Source organism: Panicum virgatum, chromosome 5K, assembly GCF_016808335.1.
Source record: "Panicum virgatum strain AP13 chromosome 5K, P.virgatum_v5, whole genome shotgun sequence".
In the NCBI taxonomy this organism is placed as follows: Eukaryota; Viridiplantae; Streptophyta; class Magnoliopsida; order Poales; family Poaceae; genus Panicum; species Panicum virgatum.
In genome coordinates, this window is record NC_053140.1 from 55482140 (window position 1) to 55492539 (window position 10400).

At 46.0% G+C, this 10400-nt stretch overlaps 1 protein-coding gene across 12 annotated transcripts; it reads left to right on the forward strand.

Annotated features, from left to right (window-relative positions):
- The first annotated feature begins 5919 nt into the window (after positions 1-5919).
- LOC120708731 lies at positions 5920-8177 on the forward strand. 12 transcript variants are annotated; one of them, XM_039994126.1, is made up of 4 exons: positions 5920-6600; positions 7173-7312; positions 7610-7669; positions 7995-8177. In XM_039994126.1, exons 1-4 carry the CDS (start codon positions 6487-6489, stop codon positions 8149-8151), a joined length of 471 nt encoding a protein of 156 aa, XP_039850060.1. In that variant the 5' UTR covers positions 5920-6486; the 3' UTR covers positions 8152-8177. The 12 variants fall into 12 exon arrangements, 2 of the variants coding, with proteins under 2 accessions (XP_039850060.1, XP_039850059.1); XM_039994125.1 differs by lacking the exon at positions 7995-8177 and adding an exon at positions 7757-7930 and having other exon boundaries at positions 5921-6600; XR_005689456.1 differs by adding an exon at positions 7757-7824 and having other exon boundaries at positions 5927-6610; positions 7173-7669.
- Positions 8178-10400: the final 2223 nt, after the last annotated feature.

Genomic DNA, 10400 nt, shown 5'->3' on the forward strand with positions numbered 1-10400 from the left:
AATTTTAGTCGGACCCTAAAAGGAGCTTTAGTCCTTAGCCAGCCAAGAGTTGCTAAAACCTGCTAAAAGTGAGCAAAGTCCAAAATATCCCCGCAATAACTCTACCGCCAGCCCTCGAGGGAACAAAGCACAGGTGGGGGTTGGTGCAGAGAATCAAATGAAGTGTATCATGATCACTTAGAAGAGTTTAGCAAGGGAATTCAAACAACCTATGCTAAAGTTTAGCAACCTAAGCTTTAGTTTGCTAAAAAAGCTCCAAATTTTAGCAAACTAAACTTTAGTTGGAGAGGATCCAAACAGGACCTAAAGGGTCATACACATGTTACTTAAAAAAAGCATCTCTCTTCCTATCACAAGTGCAGTGTAGGTGAGATGGTAAGGAGGTATCATGCAAGACAAGAGGCCACGAGTTTGAATCCTTGCACCGCAATCATGTGTATTTTTTTGGGTGACGCAAGGCAAGGTAGGCGGCGCACCCAAAAATCGCGTGACTTGTGACTTGCAATGTTATCTCTATGTGGGCCTCCTCTCGGGTTTGAAATATTTTTTTGGGGCTCCACACTTTGGTACCAAGTGGTGCACCCGGTGTTCATGCCTAAGACTCTTAGTCTCGGCTGCATGGTATCCGTTGCAAAACCAATCCTGATGGCCTCTTGTACCCGGCACCGATGGCTATTTTTCTCATAGTGTCCACAGAAAAGCATCACCTTGGTAACAAACAATCAAACAGATCGAATGCCCCTAACATCCTTAGCGTCATCTTAGCTAGTACTACCTCTATCCTAAAATATAAGCATTTTTAGGTTTGGTCAAAGTTCTACTTTGACCATTAATATTCTTATGAATGAATTATTTTAAATATAAACACTTATATATTATGATAATTGCTTTCATAATAAATCTAGTAATATTATTTTTATTTTATAGATGTTTATAAATTACTTACTGTTTATAGTGAAATTTTAACAAATTTAAGTCTCTGACCAAACCTAGAAATTTTTAGCTTCGTCTTATTGAAACTCTATCTATCGAACCTACGCAGACAACTAAACACACTCGTAAAACTAAGCAATGTATTTTTTTCCGGGTAATAAAAGTAAGCAATGTCGACACGTGTTAATTACTTTAGCGCTAATTCTATGACGTTAGATATAGCAGTAGAGGGACACCGATATCTTTATCGAGCCATCAATAATAGTAGTTATTGATACCAGTATAATATGTTATTTTTTGACTGGCTTGGATGTATCTGCATAACACTATCATGATAAGGACCCACCGTCCGTATTGTGCACTAGTCGTCTTTAATTTGTCCACGATGCCCTTCAGTGCATGATTATTTCTAGAATTCTATCGGTAGTGTCTTTGAAAGATGTATACAGATCGATCACATGCGTATATAGCAGCAAGGTCGCTGTCAGGCGCGACCATGTGAGACAAAGATTCGTACCCACCCATCATCTTTGAAAATTAGTGTCGCAAATGAATAAAATGGCGGCAATTACGTCAGCGTTAATTAGACCCGTGTGGGGTCGCGCCCACTGTTTCCGAGTCCACTAGAGAAAATAAAGAGAGGACACACCCGAAGGCCGAAGCGCATCTAGCTCACACCTGTTAGCTAGCTAGTCCACCGTCACCGGCTCGCGTTTGTCGTATCCCATCCGGATGTTGCTGTTCATAATGTTTTGGAAAGCTCAATTAAAACCTGCTGATCTTCAAAGACAAAAATCCGGGCGTTTAGTCTACCGCAGTTATCCGGCGGACGTACGTGAATCTGTGATCGGTCACGCTCTATGTCATGTGTGATATTTTCCGTGCACCTGTCCGGCTGTCCCGACATCACGCGGCGAGCGGCGAGCACGCTCAATGATGGATTTCTGGTTGGGACATGGCTGTCGCCTCCCGGGACCAAGAGGCCAGAAGTTTTGTTTGAACCGGGTGCAGCTAAATGGTGGGCTGTTGGCGGAGGAAAACGTGCAGCACCATACTGGTTCTCCAACTGCATGACAGTTTCCGCTAATTTGTCATACAGTCATGACAGTTTCCGCTAATTTGTCATACAGTCAGCAGTGTTTTTCTCTCACATAAAATCAGCACCAGTCACTAGTCAGCCAGCAGTATTTTAGTCCTACAATAAATCAGCACCGCCACTAGTCACAGCCAACCGAACACTATGACATGATATCTACCAGCCGAAAAGAGTGACATGATATCTACGCTTGATGCTCACAAGCCTATGACATGGGAGGCACGAGCTGAGTACAGAGACAGAATCGATTCGCCCTCGATCACCAGGCAGATCAGCTCGTAGCCGCCGTCCGCCGCCGGGCAGATACTGCATATCTGGGCCGCGCGGGCGCCCTCCGACGGCCGCAAGCCCGCAACGCGCCGAGAGTTGACCGACCGGCCGGGCACGCGCGGCGCGAGGGATCGGAGACCAGCAGGCCGAGTCAGCGCGCGCGGCGAAGAGGCTCGCCGCCGCGCGGCGGTGTTGGCATACGGCGAGGGCGATGCCCTGCGGTGCGGGGTACGCGCGCAACCGGGATGGAGTCCGCCTGATGGGTGATGGCTACGGCGCCGGCGCCGCAGAATGCGTGCTCGGCGCGGCGCGGCGATCCGGCCAGATGCCGCTGCTAGCACAAGCTCGGCCGAGCAGCGACGACCAGAGTTAAAAAAACTGGCCGGAACCGGGCCGGTTAACGCGGTTACCGGTCTTACCGGCCCGGACCGGTTTTGGATTCGGGCGGTTAGAAACCGGCCCAAATTCAAATTTTAAATTTAAATTCTAAGAAATGGAAAAATCCCAAAAAAAATTCTAAAAATACTTCAAGTTGCGACGAATATAATGGTGTGATTTTTTTGAAATATTTGTTGATTTAGTATATTTTGCGGGCATTTGAATTTAAATCAAAAAAGAAAAAAACGGCCGGCCCATTAAGGCCCAACGGCCCGTAACCGACACTTAAGGCGCCCCCTAGAAGGCTCAGACCGGCGCCCCCACCCCATTTCCCCCTCCTCCCTCCAGCCGCCGCCAGGACGCCCGACCGGCGCTCAACGCCGGATATCCGCTCGGATATCGCGGCTAGCCGGCCGGTAGCACCGGTTAGCCGGCCCGCGTCCGGATCTAACCGGCCGCACCGGTTAACCGGCCGGTAGAGGCGGTAAGCCGGCCCCTAGAGGCGGTAAGCCGGACCGGGAGCGTCGGTAAGCCGTCTGAAGGGTTTTTTTTTCTCCTTTGAGTTGATTTACAATATTAGATGATTTGTTTTATGATTTATATGTATGACCTAGGTGTAGTTATGATTTAGGTAAGATTTAAGTGTATGACCTAAGGATTTAGGTTGATTTGATTTAGGTTTATTTAGGATTTAGGTATAATTGAATATTAAGGTGCATATATGTTTTTAGGATTTAGGTTGATTTAGGATTTATGTGATTGATATGTCTTTGTTATCCATTTGTGCAGATAGACAATGTCAGGTAGAGATAAAGATGTTGCATGGGAACATGGTGAAAATTTTTATCCCGAATGGCGATGCAAGTATTGTAATACGCAGAAAGCAGGAGGTGGTGCGACTAGATTGAAACAATATTTGGCTCACCGCAGGGCGGAGGTGGTCCATTGCAGGAATGTGCCACCAGATGTGCGGGGTTATTTTCAGCGTGACATTGAGAAGGCTAGGAAGGCAACTGCTGAACGGGCTCGGGATTATTTTCCAGCTGCTGTCCTAAATCCGAGGTATTCATACACGATGGATCCAACTCAAGAAATGTTCCGTGGACTCAAGGATACATTTGAGCGCATGACGTATCAGTGACTACTGTATTTGTAGGCACGATTATGACTATGGTATTTGTATGCACGCACATTACTATTGTATATCTATGCATAATTATAAATTGTTACTACTGTATTTTACATTAATATGTGCATAGTTCATACCAAAATTTATTTTTATTTCACACCACAGAACCAATTTAAAACTATCGGTTTATTTTATTCACCGACCGGTAACCAATCAAACCGGTCCGGTTTGACCGTCAAACCGGCCGGCTAACCGGTGCTGACCGTTTCAACGGGAAGATTTGAATTCAATTTTGAGTTTCGCCGGTATAAACCGTTACCGGTCCAATCGGTCCGGTAATCCGGAACCCGTGGCCGGCAGTTTGGGTCAACCAGTCGGAAAAAAAAACGTTGGCGACGACACGGCCGGGCGGATAACGATGCTCGCGACAGCAGCACGTCGAGAAGGCCAAAAAGCTGGCCGCTCGGCGCCCCGTTTTGGACGGAGAAAAGCGGCGGCACGTGGGAGAAAACTGGGGGTAAAAAATCACGCAAAGCACATCGAAACGCTGTCGCGGTATGGACGTAGAGTGGTGGCCGTGGCCGGAGACGGAGAGTAGTGGGCAAATTAAACCTGGAGGCCGGGCCGGGCGGGACACGTGCCAAGACCTCGTGCGCGCGCCGGCCACATTGCGTAGACACACACGTGACGAAAATGAGAGCCGGAGGCAGGGGCAGGCAGAGGCTACGGTCCAGACGCGTAGAGCTCGGCGGCCTGGCCCCCACCGACGCCGCACCTACCAGTAGATCGCTGTAGAGTAGTCAGCGCGGCGGGCCGGGGACGAAGAAGAGCACAGCACACCCGTCTCGCGTCGGCGGCGGGACCAGCGGACAGACAGACAGACACGCGCCATGATCGTGTCGCACGCGCCGCGCCATCTAGAATCCGGACTCCTCTTCTGCCTCTCGCGACGTCGCTGTCTCCGCCTCCGCGCCCCACACCTCCTCCGTCCGGCACCTCCGTCCGGCGCCGCGGGCCCTCCCGGGCTAGAAAATGGACGTCCCTGTCCAGCAGCTCGCTTGCGCGCCGTTTCCTCGCGCTGCGCCGATCTTTTCTTTCTTTCTTTGTTTGTTTCCTTCCTTCCGTGCGGCGAATGATTCCGCGGCCGGGTCCCTTTCGCGGTGAGGCCTACGCCATTACTGACCCAACAACCGGTTCTTACTGTTGTGCTCTTCCTTGGCGAGATCCGCAGCTCTTAGATCCGCGGAACCTGCGCCAGGTCAGTTGGTGCGATGATTGCCTCACCTATATCTCCTATCCTTTGCTACCTAGAACTAGAATTAGCGGTTGGAAGTTGCCTAAGTTTTATCCGGTTTGGTTTCTTTCTAATTCTTCGTTGATCTGATGTCAAGATCGGCGTAAGCAATGTAATGCAAGCCTGAGCTAAGGCCTTGTTTGTTAGCCTATGAGATTAAATAATCCAGCTTAAAATAAACAAAACAAAAAATAATCTCATAAGAAAACAAACACTCCAGCTTATTCATCAGATTATATAATCTACATCGTCCATAAGGTGCTGCAAACATGTGTATTTCAGATTATAGTAATCTAGATCTCAAATAATCTAGGTTGCCAAACAACTCATAGATTATTTCTCCTAAATTTATAATAATTCAGATTATATAATCCATCACCTATAAGCTAGATTTATATAATCTTGCTCGTAAACAAGCAGGGCCTAAGTGAGGGGCCGTGCTCTATGTACTGAACGTTATTAGTTCCATGAGGGGCTTGGCCAACTAATCCTAGTATCAGAATTCAGAAAAAGTGGTTCATTCCGCGCAGTCATTTTTCAGGACGCTGTGAAGCTCCGTTTTTGTTCCTACAAGAACTCTGCTTTTGATCGATCAAGTATCCAAACAGTTGCTGTTTTGTTTTGTAGCCGCTGTATTAATGCATGGCCTGTCTGAACTGTGCGGGGGATGAATGCCTCTCTACCTGTATCGTGACGCGACAGTCCAGCATACTGCCCTGAAAGACATCCTCTGAAAATGGCACGGCACCTGCTTATATGTAGACTTTATATCGCTGGAAGTTTTGGAGGCCTGCGGGAGCCTCTCGCTACTCTCGCCATTCACGTCGTGGCGCGTAGTTGCTACATACTGCATTCGTGATACAAGACCGCCACGCAGTATCATATCTATCACCACGTGTCGGAAGTAGGCCGGACACATCGGCTCTACGCGGTGCGGCACAGAGACCTATGCGTCGTCCTTGACTGCAGAAAGAATCCATCCACGTCGCCTGGTTTGCCTCGCCTTGCGAGCGTCGCCCCTGCTCTGCATCATCGCCTCAGTCCTCGAGCCAACGCTAGCCTCACGGCCGTCCTCCTCCGCCATTTACTGAACACCACGGCGAGGTCCTCCTCCTCCGCCGTGTACTGAGCTCGACCACGGCGAGCTCCTGATACCGCGTCCGTGTCTCCGTCGAGCACACCCTGCTTCCTCTTCTTCCACAGCACCTGACATGAGAGAGAAAGGGGCCTCTCGATGCAAAGGGCAGGGCCCAAAGTGCGAAGCGCGGTGTGCCGGGATCGATCCATCGAGGACTCTCGAGCTCCACTGCAGCAGCACCGCTTCCGTGTCCTTCAGCCTCCGCCTACAGCAAGCTCCACAAGCACTTGCTTTTGCATCAACCACGTATGCCCTGCTTATGGTTGTATTTGCAACCATCACTACAGACGGTGTCAAGTCGCTTCCTCCCTCCTGTTCAGCTCTCGATCTCCACGGCGTTTAATTTGCATCCCGCCATCAAAGTAAGGAGAGGTAATAAGGACCGCCTTGATTCATTTTTTTTCTTTTGTTTGTTATACATTTAATTCTTTCATGCTTCTTTTCATACCCGGTGATTGGTGAATATATATATATATATATATATATATATATATATATATATATATATATATATATATATATATATATATATATATATATATATATCATTGAGCTCTGCTCAATTCTGGATCTGCTCTTAGCCACTTACCAAAAAATAGTGTATTCCAAGGTTCAGCCATCCCATTATTCAGGAAAGCAGTGTCATGTTCTTCCAGTACTAATCCTTCAGGCATGTTATGCCTCTGAACTGTGAAAAGATTATATGCTCACTCTCTACCCTCTCTTAAGAAGTTAATTGGTAAAGATTGTTGCACACATGAACTGTCATGTATGTTGAGTTTTTTCTCATCCCATATTATCTCCTTAAGACCTTAAAAAATACCTCTATTTCATGTTTATGATATATATAATGTGATACCTAATTCAGCAATTCACAGTATATTTTCACTTTTAAAGACAATTTCATTTGGCCTACACCAATTTTGTTGTACAGAACAGATACCTTCCAAAGGTTAGTGGGGAGCTCACGAACTCTTTCCTTTTGTCCTCGGATATCCATGGTGCTCAACACTGGAAATGGACACATATTTGGTGCACAATCCATCCATACGATTCAGAAGGCACAAACTCTAGGTCAGTTAATTATCAGCCAATGTTGATAATAATCCTTTTGGTAATTATACATTGATTGTTCATCTTCGATTGTTGTTAACTTTGCTTCATTAGGTTTTTTACTCCTTTTTGCCATTGTTTAATTTTTGTTGTATTATATGTGTTTAGACCAAATCACTCATGACATTCCATACTAATTTTTGGTACCTGCATATTATGGTTGTTCTTAAGCCCTCAGCAACTGTATATGTGTTCAAAATTATATATGCATGCAGAATGTGTAAGCCTGTAGAAGCATATTTTTCCCCCACCATGCAGCTCACAGGTGGAATGGGTTGCCAGAGCTTGTCAAAAGCCAAGGTGGGCCATCACTGACTGGTATGTCACAGGGTAGCACAACAAATTCTTTAGTACCTTGGTGGTGTAATAGTTTTTTTTGTCTAAATTGGCTTTTCTACATGATAGCTCCCTGCAGAAATCTACATGATAACTCCCTGCAGAAATGCGACATGACATGATCAATTGTCTATTCAGTTGAGCAAGTTTACTAGAACTACAATCTTATTTAATTTGTTATGGAAAACTAATATGAAAAGAAAAATCTTTGAGTGGTTAGTGAAATCAGTATTTCCAAATGAGTTACTTATACATAGCTTTGTTTTGTGACACAAATTAAAGTTCATCTCTGTGGTTTGTCAAACAGCAATAAACAATGCCAAGCAAACAAATACCAAGGACTGCAACCTTCAGTTATAGTTGTTGATGATATTCCCAAGAGCCCATCATCACAATACGGTTTAAAGGCCCAAGAGGATATTGATCAAAGAGGGATTAAGGTTACTAATGGGCCTATGAGATAGAAGCCCATTAGTACGCCCTATATATACGAGGGAGGGGCTAGGGGGCGAGACCCCTGTGAGCCGCGCCACCTCCTAGCCGCCCCCCTCCCTCTCTCTCTCGGCCGCCGCCCATGCCGTGCGTGCGGTGCTAGCACACCGACGCCCAGCGTTTCATCCCCGTACGTGTGGACTCCGTGGAGGCGCTGCTACGACTGCTGCGCTGATCGGCTGCTGGGATCAAGTACGAGGAGCTCGGTTCGTGGGACGTGATCGACTACTTCCTCTACATCGACGCGCGACTTCTTCCGCTGCGCTGCGCGTCTAGTGGTAACGATCTATGATCTTCTACTCACAAGCATCTTTGGTATATGCGGTAGTGATGCTAGCGTAGCCTACCCGTTTACCTACAGTGGTATCAGAGCCATCTTGCGTAGTTTTTGGTCTGGATCATTAGCATATAGGTGATATGTTGTTGTAGTAGATTGGATCTATTACTTTTGCACAGTTGATTAGATCAATTGGTCATAAGGGGTTAAAACTGGAGCAAGTTGATTGCGCGGCATGTGACAAAAGATTAGTTTGTGTTCTTTATCTGTTATGCATACGACATGTCCCTACCGGCTGGAATCACCATCAGGGACTAACTGTGTGCATAGTCAGCAGATTGAACAAACAGATCGAGGTCATGTGTAGATGCAGTCTTCTCAAATGCAAAGTTTGCACGGTCAATGTGATTGACCTAGTGAAAATTGATGGCATTATGAATGGCTCGGATTTGAGGTGATGCGATCACTCTGATGAGATTTTCATAGGGATTCCATAGATGCGATCTGTGTAATTTCGTGAGGTTTTCAGGGCGCTGCCCTGAGACCCGCCGTTGCTTTCTCGCTATAGCGGCTTCCTAAGCGCTACTTTGGTAGAATACGTCATACGCCTAACCTGTTTTTGCAGGGTGTGATGTGAATGGTATGGCCTCAATGTCATGTGATGATGTATGTGATGACGATCTGTGTGTCGACTTGTGATGTTTGAATCCTCATGATGGCGATGATGATCACCACAAGACAGGACGGATGGTAATGGAGGTCACCTTGGAGCCATGGCGATGGAGCCCATTGTGATGCAAGAGGCCATACTATTCACAATATAATATGATTATATGACTGTGATGTTTATTTTTCTGTCATACTATTCTTTCATGCTTTTACATATGGTGGATGTTTTAATCGTGATAGAATAGCTTTCCTCAGAAAAGATTGAGTTTTTATGCCTTTTAACAATAGCTGCACCTATAATTTTTTATCGTTGTGTGGTAGGTTTACCAAAGTAGAGTACCCTTAGCTATCACTTTTGTATAGGGTGGATGTCGGACATTCACAAGCATAGTATTGGTTTACTCAACAAAGCTATCAAAACAGTTTTGGGCTTTAAGGCATAGGGTTGGGGCCGGGGCATTGGATGCCACCCAACAAACAAGAGTCGCATAGAGATGTGATTAGTAATTTTTTGCTTACCTGTATCACTACTTTTCTAGCCGTGATGCTAAAGCTCACTAGGATTTTAGTGATTATGGATCTTGAACCACTATATGTCATTAGAGGGAAGATGACTTTGATATAGTAGGTTGTCTTTCGTTAAATCAGTTAATGAAAGTCTTTACATAAACTTAGTGCTGAAATCTTGCTTTATTTTAATGTTGTAGATCATGTCTGCCAGTAACAATTCCGCTTTCAATTTGCGTTCTGTTCTTGAGAAAGAAAAGTTGAATGGAACAAACTTTATTGATTGGTACCGCAACCTGAGAATTGTTCTCAGACAAGAGAAAAAGGAGTATGTTCTTGAGCAGCCATATTCTGATGATCTCCCTGACAATGCAACTGCTGCTGATCGCAGAGCTTATGAGAAGCACTGCAATGACTCACTTGATGTCAGCTGTCTGATGCTCGCCACCATGTCCCCTGATCTGCAAAAGCAGTATGAACATGCGGATGCTCACACCATGATCGAGGGGCTGCGTGGGATGTTTCAGAACCAAGCCAGGACTGAGAGGTTTAATATCTCAAAGTCCTTGTGTGCGTGCAAGCTGCCAGAAGGTAGCCCAGTCAGTCCTCATGTGATCAAAATGATTGGTTACATTAAGACTTTGGACAGACTTGGTTCTGAACTTCAGTAAGACTTGGCTACTGATGTTATTCTTCAGTCGCTCCCGGCGAGCTATGAGCCTTTTATCATGAACTTTCAGATGAATGGCTTGGATAAAACATTGAGTG